Source organism: Prenolepis imparis, unplaced genomic scaffold (assembly GCF_030444845.1).
Source record: "Prenolepis imparis isolate NDT839.2.m4 unplaced genomic scaffold, iyPreImpa1.0 SCAF_13, whole genome shotgun sequence".
NCBI classification, from domain to species: domain Eukaryota; kingdom Metazoa; phylum Arthropoda; class Insecta; order Hymenoptera; family Formicidae; genus Prenolepis; species Prenolepis imparis.
In genome coordinates, this window is record NW_028141171.1 from 6,342,343 (window position 1) to 6,355,138 (window position 12,796).

General features: G+C 43.2%; 2 protein-coding genes across 6 annotated transcripts in view; one reads left to right on the forward strand and one right to left on the reverse strand.

Annotated features, from left to right (window-relative positions):
* The window catches only part of LOC145944901 (uncharacterized), a 264,706-nt gene extending 253,512 nt beyond the window's left edge, over positions 1-11,194 (reverse strand). Inside the window, exons 1-2 of one of the 2 annotated variants that reach the window (XM_083053579.1) lie at positions 11,071-11,094; positions 10,232-10,457 (exon numbers count right to left, since the gene is read on the reverse strand). The gene's annotated coding sequence lies outside the window, so the exon portion shown is untranslated. Of the gene's footprint in view, positions 1-10,231; positions 10,458-11,070 lie in introns of both variants that reach the window. The other variant, XM_083053578.1, reaches the window with a different exon arrangement.
* LOC145944898 (uncharacterized) overlaps positions 1-12,796 on the forward strand; it is a 242,506-nt gene that overhangs the window by 210,851 nt on the left and 18,859 nt on the right. For all 4 annotated transcript variants that reach the window (XM_083053569.1, XM_083053570.1, XM_083053572.1 and 1 more), the window contains one exon: positions 11,082-11,728. In XM_083053569.1, the coding sequence (XP_082909695.1) occupies positions 11,082-11,728 (647 nt within the window). The remainder of the gene's footprint in view (positions 1-11,081; positions 11,729-12,796) is intronic.

A 12,796-nucleotide genomic window follows, 5' to 3' on the forward strand; every position in this document is an offset into this window, starting at 1 on the left:
AATCGACGACGAGGACATACAGCGACAACGGGGCCGGTTTCCAGACAATTTCACGCGGACGGAGACGACGCGAGCAGGTCTCTGACCGGGACGGAGTTAAACCTATTATTATCATAGCTCGTCCCCCGTAGTGAAAATGTCAAACGGCCATCTCGCATGGTTGATTCCTCGTCGTCGGTCGGGTGAGGCGGGGGAGAGGGAGGAGGAACCCGATGGCGGTCACATCAAAGCTGAGGGATCCTTCTCGCGACGCAGGACTCGCACGACAGGACACGTCTGTCTCTCGCGTTTGTTCGACCATCTTTTGCGTCCTCTACCTCTATTTCTCTTTTTTTTTTATCTCGTATATCTCTGGTCGTCTTTTGGTTCGTGTGTGGTAGGGTTCGATCTGTATGTTGTTTAAATGGAACTCGAACCGAGTCAAATTGTCCGCGTCATTGATTGGCTCGCTTTTTGGGGAAACCAGTTCGTGATATACACATTCGTGGTTTTTAATTCTTCGTATTTAATTCGTCTCTCACGAGGGATTCTCCCGAGGATGAGAAGAGCACAGGAGGAAGAAGTGGACGGTCGAAGCCGTGAAGCAAAAAGACCGACCGACCGATCGCGAGGAGAGTAACGAGCAAAACGAAGGTAGGGAGGAATGAAATGAAAGCGGAAGCCCGCAGGAGCAAAAACCGTCGATATGTGATGAATCGATGAATTCCATTCGCGTTCACGTACGAACGGCACTTGTTGAACCCCGCTCGCCGAAATCCGTAAATTATTAACGACAGTCGCGATGACATTTGGAGAAGAATGTTTCTGTACACGTGCTAAATAATTTACCTTTACGAGAAAAAAAAATTAATTAAATGTTAGACAAATTATTAATTACTCCATATATTATTACTTTCTCTAAAAGAGATTCGAGCTTCGAATGCCATGTTCGGATAGAGATCCTTTACAAAAAGATACATCGTTCGATTTCCAATTTGTTCGCTACAGTTTGAAAAGACATATCTACGACGCGAGTCCTCGTTCGTGATCACAAAAAGATGCCATTTGCGGACTCGCTGAAAGAACGCGATCCGACGCGATAAAAAAGCGAAGACGACTTCTTCCAACCAAGAGAGAAGACGATTTCGAGAGAGAGGAGGCGAAGGGGCCAAAGAACGAAAAAGCCATCGACAGGCGGCAAAATCGATAGGAGCCAATGGCCGGCACACAAGCATCAATCGTTGACTCATCCCATTTGGATCACAAAAGTACGTCGAATTGGGTCGCTCTGGGTCGCTCGTAGGCCCCGAGCGTGTAAGGCCCCTCATCTCATCGAGCGAACAATTATTTTGCGGGTCCTTCTCGCTCTCTCTCCCTCCCTCCCTCCCTCTCTCTCTTTCTCGCTCTTATACATATATTCGCTCTCCAGTTCGAGACAGAATATATATCCCGCAGCGCGTCCACCGACGCGCGGCAAGACAAATGGCCTCGTGACGGCGGCTACATTACGTTTCAAAACTGGCCTAATCGTCGGCTTTCCGGCGATGAGAAAGAGGGGCCCGATATATAGAGCCGCGGGGCCATATACCTGCATCGGCAGGCGCGGCGCAGCGCGATACATTGTCTTTCCCGCCGCAAAACGTCCTCTCTTTTTAAAGATTCATCGTCGGCACGCTTTCCAAATCGCAGAGATTTTCGAGCCTAGATTTCCTTCATTCCTAAATTAGCGCCGCTTCTTTACGATCGACAGAAATAAATAGATAGATAGATAGATAGATAGAGAGAAAAACATATTGCAACGCTATTGTTATCGTACTGTTATCATTTTGATACAATGTCGGTGAGCAAATTTTCGGAAACGAATCAGCTGTTTTTTTTGTCTCGAATGATGTATCATTAATATTAATATCGTGTCGATAATATTAATGTCTTTAATTGTTATCTATAAATCTTTCGATTTATAGTTTACGAGAGGCTGGCGAGAACAATAGAGAACGCGCTCGGACAAAGTATCGCCGATTTATTTCTCTATTCCGACGATGCACCTCCGTGTTTTAATCTGGCAGTCTAAAATTAATGATCAACTCGTGTCGAAGCTGTGACCGCCTTGCGCAACGGACTCCAGGCGTGATTTGCGAAGAGATGAGCCTACACCTGACACGTTGAACCGAATCGTGCCCGGTGAACCGCGCAAAATTCTCCGCTTTGACCGTAGAAATATGAAATTATAATTATTATATAATCGTGTGCAAACAGAATATTGCGAATAGTAATAATTTTCGAAAGATCAAAAATCATTTTTCACGCACACTCACGCGTCCATTAAAGAATTAACCCCTTCGTAGCGCAGCGCGTGTCGACGCGCAAAAATAACCCCGGATTTCGCGAACAACCTCATCCTCCCCTCCTCTAAACGAAAGCCGGCAGTGGCGGCTTTTCCTACCGCTTTTTTTCGGCGAATTTTCCGCGAACTACCAGAACGATCGTCCTCGGGAGTAACCGGAAATCGCCCTGTTATCCATCGAACGTTGCGTAAAAACACGTAGGTGCGAAAAACCGATTGTAATCGCGCTGGGTCTACAGGGACCCCGTGGATTCGTTGCACCAACAATATGCACTTGGAAAAAAAAAACAGCAGCGTGAAAATCCTATGGGCATAGGAGTATTTGATCGAATTATCGATGTTATAAACGGAATGCAAAAAAAAGGACAAATGAATCCATTAAGTTTGAATTATACAGTGTTTTGCATAGTTCTTCAATTGTAAAGTTTTTTTTCTTTTCTCATCGAAAATTCATGGAACCTTTTTTGTTGTCGCAAGTTGATAATTTAGATTAAATGTAAATGGCGTCTGTTTAAAAACTGATACCGTTCAATTCTTTGTATAATATAATTCAAAAGAAAATGAAGACAAAATGGTGTATTAATTAATATGTATCTCTTTGTTATATAAATTATATAATTTAATTATTCTGTTTTGTTTGAAGAATATAACTTTGTCTTCAAATAACAATCAAATCTCCTCCTTTTGTCTAAGTTGTTGCACACTGTACGTACATACTCCATATATCAAACTGGCACCGCGGTCAGACAAGTCGATAGGCGATCTCTCGGGATCGGACAATCAGGTCCGTGAAACGCTTGCACGGCACGGCTTTCGTTCGCAGGGCGTGACGCGTTTTCAGCAAGAGTCGACGAGGCCGTATTGTCCGCGCTATTCAACGCCCGAGGGAAAATATATCCCGCGGAAGGGAATACCGAAGGAAACAACGAAGGGAAGATTGCGTGAAGTATCGCTAGCTTAACTAAAGGCATGAAAACCTGTCGCAAACTCATCTATGATGCGTGATGAAAAGAGGAACACGACACCGGGGTGAACCATGCAAATCATGACCGGTCTTTGGCGCCTGCGACTCCTGCGGCATTGTGTTCCACAGAAAGCTGAAGAGACGCTAATGAAATCCTTCTCGAAATTGTTGAGTAAATATTTCACGAGTGAAAGTTCTGAGACAAACACTTGCGCATCGGCGAGATCGATCAATGACACTTTAGAGTGATAAAATCCTTATTTTAACTGTGTGAAAAAAATCGCTTTATAGATTTTATACTAATACAGTTTAATGAAGAGGCTAAAAACAAATTCAATCTTTTTAAATGTATTTTTAATAATATGCGCATCCATTAGCGATACGATAATAGGCACTCAACTTGTGCACATTGAAAAAAATAGAGTTTGTAAAAAGGCGATTATGAAGACGCGCGAAAAAGGAAGCTAACAACGCGTTCGGGACCGTCGAAAAGCCCATCGAGTGCCCCCATGCCGAGAATGTGAACGCCCTACGTTCGGTAACAAATGATAGTTTTGATAATTAGCGGCTCCTTTTCTTCGTTTCCCAACGACCGCCTCGTCGCAACACACCTCGAACAATGTTAAGAAGCAGCAGGTGCTCGCAGTATTTAAAAATGTGTGAAAACACTAAAGCGTTAATTCTTTCGAAATACAATATCGCATCAGTCGTTAACAGCTCGAGTTGGAAACAGTGATTAAATAATATAATATAATTATAATAATATATATTATAATATATGTATATTTTATATATATTATAATATTATATATATTATAATATAATATATAATTATGATATATTATATAATATAATTATTATTCTTGTCAATCATTTAATATACTTTCAACACGTCGTTTATACGAATTTTGCATTCGATATTTAGCACAGACAGTACATTTGCATAACGGGATGTGCATTTTATGTTGTGCAATCTGAATAAAGTAAACTCACAAATTAAAGGAAGGAAGTGTAAGAGCAATTATTGGCTGGATTGGTAGGAATCACGCAACATGGGTTTACACGACCGAAATATATCGTGGAAGATAAGGTCCTTTTTACCGGACACCTTGTAGATTGTTATCTGTCTCCGGACAACGGTCTCTCTTGTCGTGCATCGGTGTCTTTTAAATACCTACATTCGTGCGAACGATTGCGCAGGACACACGGTGGCCGGCTATTAGTCCTTCGTGGGGGTTCCTTCGACGTTCTGGTATATTGGTTAACTTTTCGTAAAATCCGGCGATCGCGTAGCACGATCGATCTCCGTGAGGATCGTCTCAGGGCTGACTATGAGCCAACTCTTACGTAATAACCGACGTCTCGTTCCAGCGAGACATTGCGAAATGGCGCGGCAGAAGACATAGTCTCACGCGAGGACGAAAAGGCAATTTGAGACCATCGATGCGTAAGCGAGACTCGATACTCGATTACGTCTTCGGATAGGTAGGTCAGTTGTAGAATCACGAATTCTAGACTTGGCGAACACGACGGATCGCCAAAAAAAGGCGGCATTGATATATTTTTCCCCCCTTTTAATTTCACAGTTAAAAAAAAAGGAAAAAGGATTATTGCATCCTTTTTTTCTTTTAGTCTTCTCCTTTGCGTGACAGGAATTCGCAGATACTCGGAAAGGTATAGAAGGAAGGTAGATAAGACAAAGGAGAGATTTCGCGTCGCCGAAGGAAGTCCGCGGTGCGGAGAGATTACGCAAACTCCCATCCGTGTAATTTGTCTAACAACGTAATAAGTGACTTCTTGCTTACTTTGCGCGGACGGTATAATCGTATCCGCCCGCCGCCAACCGACGTCGGATTGAAAGTGTCATTATAAACGCGGCCACACACACACACAAACACACATAAGTCATAATATAGCGTTGACGCAAACTGAATGCGACTTCGCCTCTTAGTCGCGTGTTGTATCCCTTAAATTCTGGACTTCCGAAAGATAATTTCGGATGATTATATTTCCTTTTTTGTATATTCATTGTAGTTCGAAAAAATACACACGTATGGTGGCACATCTGTGTAAGCGTTAGAAAATTGCGTAAAGTTTTAACGTGATTACAATTTCCTGTCTAAAATTGTGTATAAAAAAATGTATCATCTTGTAATATCCATATCGTACGAATCGTCGTTGATATAAATTTCGCGCAAAACTTTGTCCAACTAATTACGACTATACGAAACCACTTCTAATTAATTTCCACAGGAAAAACCGTGATTAAAAATTACTATTACGCTTTTGGTGTTTGCTGATTAACTTTGCGATAATGTATTGCACCTCCCCTGTATCATTACGCGGTAAATATATTTTTTATATACGTATATGATGAAATAATTTTCTCTGTGAACGTATATTCGTCAAAGAAACGATATTAGCTTTTTATTTGCTGTGTAACAAATGTCAATGATGCAGTCACACTGAATTTGTCGAGAAAGTCAAAAGTGTCATTTTCGATAATTAAATAAAAATAATTATGATTTATCTCTATCTCTTTCTCTCTCTCTTTAAGCAAAGTATTGATAAAATTTAAAAGTATCTCACGAATGATTCAAGCTAGACAAGTAAATGCATAAAATGATAGCATAAATGGAAAAATTATTCTTTCGAATAATTGCATTTTTTGGAATGGCCTGGAAAATTATTTGATATTCGCGACGATAGGAGAGCTCACGATAGGATCGGCATCGCGAATATCGGCGATATGCCGTTTGTACAGCACTGTAAACAAGCGTTCGGCGAGGTTACGGGGCGCGAGTAAATGGTATGTAAACCGTGTGCCGACTTCACCCTTGGCCTCAACCCTGGCCAAGTATCTCCCTCCCTTTCTCTCTGTCTCTCTCTGTCTCTCTCTCTCTCTCTGTCTCTCCGTCTCTTCTGCTCTCCTCGCACTCCGCAAACTCCATTAAAACATTATCCACGTGCCGATGCGCTCGGAAAATCAGACGCGACTATCCAGCTTCCGCGGCGTATTGATATTACATCCCACCACGGACGTCCTCGTGCGGTTATATACATATGTATATATTATATGTACACACACACACATAGATGTATAAACTCTCGAATCTCCATTCCGTGGCCGAGCGCACCCGGGATCGACCGGGCCGTCAGGCTTTCGAGTTTTCGAAAAGGGTCGAAAGCCGCCCCCGTAAACACCGCGGGATGTACAGTCGTTAAAAAAAAAAAAAAAAAACTGTCGATAGACTTGCGGCAATGTGGGCTTTCCGTTCGCGAAAATGTCGAAGGGTATCTGCCGGGGGCATCGGATAGTCGGGAAAATACCGCAGGCACATTCATATCGACGGTGTAATCATGTTTGTCTGAGAAGAGATTTTACTCAAGAGCGAGCGTATCTCAATGATCACGATATTGGTATCCATCGTGCGGAAAGAACAATCGTCTGTCGTTAATCGTAATTGATTTGATTGATATTCATCTTCTTAACTGAACGAACTTAGCGTCTGATAAATTGTTAGAGAGTTGATAATTGTTTGAAATTTTCTGAGAGTGCTATGAAAAAATTTAAGTATAATGCACGCCCAGAAAAAAAAGAAACGGAGTAAATAACAACGGATAATTCCTCGATTTCTCTCATCGCGCTTCCGGAAATAGGATTATAAAGCGCCCCATTTTTCTTGATTCGCACATTTTTCCGCTCTGTTATTTGAATTAGAATCGGAAGGACGCATTCTCATGAAAGATATACCTACACAAAATCATATTTCAGAACTTTAATAGAATCGAAACAAAATGGGGAAATGAATAGATGTTTAATTACATATAATATCACTATAATTATGTTACAATGTATAATTTCTTTTTAAATATTTAAATTTATTTAAAAAAACATGCTTTTAAAAAAATTTGTTTTCATCTTTTAATGAAATAAAACGCGTAACGTAGTTCGACATGACATACGATGATCGTGAAGATGCAAATATTTCGGACTCGTTAATTTAACCGCGAACAAAAGCGAACGCGGGGGCGATTCGTTTAATTTTCATTTATATCGCACAAATCAAGCGCACGCGGGGATGTCGTTTGGGATATATCGGATTACCGTCCCCTTGATACGTGGACATGCTCGCGGAAAAATTCGTTGACACACGCGCGCATCCACGTACAAACACACGCACATATACATACCTGTGATTCTGGCTTCGACCGCGTGTGCGCGGGGGTATTACGCAAAAAAACAACGCACGCCTGTCAGGGGAAGTAAAACAAGGATCGGGTAAATAGCGACGGTCCGTAGATAATTCTATTTTGTTTATCACTGCCGCGGGAAATGCGATTTCGTACGCCACCGACTGACGCGATTTGTTTTTATATTCAACATTCTCGGTCGCGTATTTTCTCCGCGCGCGATTATGCGCGTTTGGAATCAGCAGTGGTATATTCCTGCGATATCTTTGTACGCGCAAAATAGGGATTATCGATTACACCGCTGAAACGCGGATTTTTTTTTAATTAATGATTTTATTTAAAGCAGAACGAGCTTAGCCGATTTTATGCATCTGAAGCGACGAGATTATTTCTGTATATAATCTTGATCTAATCGTAATCTTTAATTCGAAATGTGTGATGGCGAGGCAGGACCGACATTTAGGTGGCAAGATCGTCATTGCCATTTAATTAAATCGAAAAATCGGATAGTCATTAATGACAAGTGGCGCCCAATCGCGATGACTCCGTGATTTTTATTGATCCCACGCTGGGCCCCGCCGAGATGGCCGAGACCACTCGCGGGGACCGCCAGAGGGGCCCCCTTCTCCCGATATGGCACCTATAACGCGGGTAAAAGCCGATTGACGCTTAAAAAAAAATCATAATGAATCCCGACCACCGATTTTCTCATTAACACGACAATTCGAAATTATCTGTCGGTTCCCGAATTCTTTTTTGTCTCAAAAAAGAAAAGAATCGTAACAAAACTTGTAATAATGACTAATTAATGTAGAACGTGCCTGTCTATTTTAAGACAATCTTTTTAGTCCCAGAATTTTTATTCAGACACTTATTGTTAGTGTAAGTTAAAAATTAATAAATCATGAAAATAGTTGACTATATTACAAAGAAAAGAGCGATTCTTTACAACTTAAATCTTGGCAACAGGCATTTGCTACGTCGTATACAATCCGCCCACATTAGGATTCTGATTTCAAACAGACAATCGCAATATCCTTCTTTACAAACCGAGATTGCGCTACTTTAATCTCTTATCGTGCGTTTACTCGCGGCGAGTTTCGTTTCGTTTGACGGACACTTTCGATCATCCGTCCTCGGCAAGTGCCTCGAGTCGATGGGGGGAGATAGATAGGAAAGGTGCATTAGCGCACGATTAACGTTTTCGTCGTGTGCGAAACACCGTACGCGATTCACGATACGATCTGCGTTAAGTCCGCGGGACTGTAAGGAGGTCCATAAACTTTCGTGTCCCGAGATAGTAATCGTCAGGTGCGAAAAGCGTGACGGGTCTGGAGGGAAAGCGGTCGCTGGTCTCCGGTGGATATGGGTGTTTCCAATCCACATGACGTGTGGTGCGTGCGATTTTCGTCGACGTCCAAGAAAGAGCGTCGGTGATTTTTTTTTTGTATTTCTTTAAGCGCCATTTCCGACCGCGATTATTATAACGCGATACGCGAAGCGAGGCGATGATCCGCTTTTGCTTCATTAGGGAACGTTGCGCACTCAAGGTAACAATAAATCTCCGACCTTATCGATTTCACGACGATACGATACGACGTCGATTTGTCATACGTTTATCCGAGGCTTATTATATACGCGATTTATCGCACGCCCGATCTCGCGCCGCGTTCGTAACATAGGCTAGGGCTACGATTATTAATTTAAAGGCGCGAGAGGGTGGATGCGAGGGGGATAGTTAATATAAAATGCATCCTATATCTCGGTTGCTCTCACGCGCGAGTTCTCTCGATAGTGCCGCAACAAGGAATCGTGATCCAATAGAATCGGATCGCCGATAAGCGGTCGCGTTATAATGATTTTGTTGAAATTGATGGAGAATTGATAATATATTCTACTGTTCTTAAAGAAAAAAGAATGAAACTCCCGAACTGTCTATATAAGAATAATAATTGCATTATGTGTGCTCTGTATTTAATACGCGTATTTTTTTTTTTTTTAATTGCAAGCAATAATAAGTATTACATTAATTTATAATTACAGCCGAGCTGAATTATAAATTTAGCTCGCACAATACATCTTACATCAAATTACGTATGACACTGTCTGATTCCTTTGCAATACTAACTTTCTCCTCGGATATCAAAGTGCAATTCGAATTGGATTATCTGTACAACTGCACAAAATGCTACATTAATTCTGGACAGATATAGTATTCTGATATAAATACATGTGTATATATACAATAGTATTTAGAAGCGTATCGTGTATCTTGTTTTGATATCAGTATCATACAAATCAAATAAATTCAATTCTATGCGAAGATATAAATCGTAAATATTATGTGACGAAATTCTATTATATCTTATTCATTCAACAATACTCGTATCAGAAATTAAATCCCGCTCAATATTTCGCGAAAAAATTCAAGATTAGCTCCAATTAAATATTTTGTACGTATAATTAAATATTTTTCGTATATATTACAAGGCATATAAAGTTATAAATAGAATCTTGCTATAAAATATAAATCGTTTAAAGTAGATTTAAGATTGCAAGAAAATTCTTTCTTCTACCTTCACTACTCTCATCTGATGGCAAGAAAAAAACATCGACACAGCTGATCCTCTTTTTTTTTATTAAATTTGAGGGAAACCCCTAAATTAAAAAGGGAGAGCTATCTATATAAAAAAATATATATCCCGTAGCGAAATATCGAGTGATCGAAATCGCGTAGTGCAAAAGGATACCTTCGGATAATATCGTTCCCTCCTTGCCGCTCCGCGACGGTAGCGTGCGGATGGTCCTCGTACGAGTCGAGACGTTACGACGGCGGCGGCAGCAGCAGGTTGATGGATGCCGGAGTCTCATGAGAAAATCCGGATGGAGGGGAGAAGCCGCGCGACTCTCGTCGTGTAGTCGTCCTCGCATACTCGGCATACATAGTGGTGGCACAGCTCTAGTGGTGGTACCGGACTGACGGCGACGGCGCCGGCAATGGTAGTAGTATTACGATAGTACTAGTAGTAGTAGTAGCGTAGTAGTAGTAGGAATGACGCCAACAGAGTACTAGAGTAGGGTCGATCGAGAGTGGGGACGATAGGTCCGGTCGCGAGGACGGGTAGGGGTAACTAAGTACCTTCGGTGCCACGGCGACCCTAGGTTGCGTCGACGATGCCGGAGACAGAATCAGAGGGAGAGAGAGAGAGAGAGAGAGAGAGAGAGAGAGAGAGAGAGAGAAAAGGACAGAGCGGCGGGGAAAGAGGGACATGCGAGTCCCTCCGCTCGAGGGGACGACTGGGTGACAGAGAAAGAGAGAAATCGGACGATATAGTCGACCGGAAAGGGAGAGACGCGACGGAGAAAGATGTGTATGTGTGTGTTTATGCGTGTGCGGGGGTGGGAGTACCCTGAGCTTAGGACACCCTGGTGGGACACGCGAGGGGGAACGTGGTAGGGTGGGGACACAAGGGATAGAAGGGGGACAGAGGACGTTTGTCCACGTTCACCACCGACACACGCGCTCGCACGCGCGTGTGCACGCTATCAGCAAAGAAAATCCTTTCTGACCTCTCTCTTTTCCACTTACCTGTATTTCAGCGCTGGCGCGACTGTCAAGCATCCACCACCAACAGCAGCAGCAGCAGCAGGCTCAACAGCAACAACAACGACTCGGCGGTGGAGGTACCAATGGTGGGGATGTCGTCTCCGGCCCTCGTTCCACTGGTAGGGAGGATAAAAGCGTCGTAGGGAGGGTAAAGCACCCGGCATCGGCGGCTACGACGACGACGACAACAACGACGACGACCGAGACGGCGGTGGTGGCGACGACGACGACAACGACGCCGTCGCCGACGACGACGATACTCGCGGATGGTAGCACCGGCGGTGGTGGAGGTGGCGGTGGTAGTGGTGGTGGCAGTGACAGTGGTGGTAATAGTGGTGGTGGCGGCGGTGGTACTCCTGGTGGGGACCGTAACAGCGGCAGTGGTAGTGGAGGTGGTTGTGCCGGTGGTGGTGGCGAAGTCGCGGAGAAGGAGGAGAGGCCACCGGCTTCAGAGACTGTCGAGCCGACGGCCGCGTTTGACGTCGCATCCCTCGTACTCTACGGCTCGCGCGCACTGCCGATACGCCTTAAGATCTTGCTCGATCAGTTGTTCAACCAGTTGCCCCCCGCGCAAGTGACACGTATCCTAGCTGCCTTCGGTTGGACCCACGAGGATTATACGCGAGGATACATACTGCAGGTGAGTTGACACACATGTCGAATTTTATTCGACGCACACAAACACACACGCACACATATATAACACGCGGCATCGACGTTTGTGCGCGACGAGAGATATCGCGAAAGACACCCCTTCGGTCGAGGGGAGTTTGACGTCGCGATCGCGTACCACGTGATGACGATACTGGGACTATTTGACATATCGTATCTTTGGACGCTTGGACCGGAGAGACACGCGGTTGATGTTTCGCGCGCGACGATCAGCTGCGCTCCGTAACGAGGCGAACAACGATTTTGACACTTGGATTACCTCCAGATGTGACAGCAACCGCTAGAGACGATCATTATTTTGGTGACATCTTCTGTGAATAGGTGCTCCGAATGCTTTGGCACGCGCGACAAGTTTGCGGTAATTCTCTGACGAAGTCCGTATCGAAAAATATCTTCTCAAAGTCTAACGCGAATCGAGACCTTTCAAATTGTCACCGCGGAATGACATATATTACACAATGATCGTATCTTCGATTGTATTTAAATACGAAAAATTCTCTGTATATCTCGTACGTGATGATAAATCTTGATAAAGTAAAATATAAGTGTCAACTGATATTAATATCAACAGAGTTTAATAAAATAAAAGGCTTTTCTAAAATACTTTAAAATAATTTTACGATCATAAAATATACAGTCGCGTGATATATTGTGACAACACAAAAATGTCGAGGACGCGAGAACAGAATTGAAACGACGAACAGTGTATCGCAAAAGTGTATCGCATGATAGTGTAAGTGGTGCAAACGACGTCAGATGATCGAGATATCTGTGACGAGTGAGGTACCTGCGCAGTAACATTTAAATCTCAATGGGTCCTCCGTCGGACACATCCACTACGTCGAAAAGGACGGAAAGTACGAAGGACGTTGCCGAGGAGAAAGAAAAAGATCTCTTCTCGCGAGGAAGATCGATCAAAGAGACAGTTTGGAACAATATGTACGATTCGACCTTGTTACGCATTCCATCGATAGTGATATAGTTTCTCAATATTAAACTTTTGCGAAAAAAGAAATTCAAGCCGATCGAAAATATT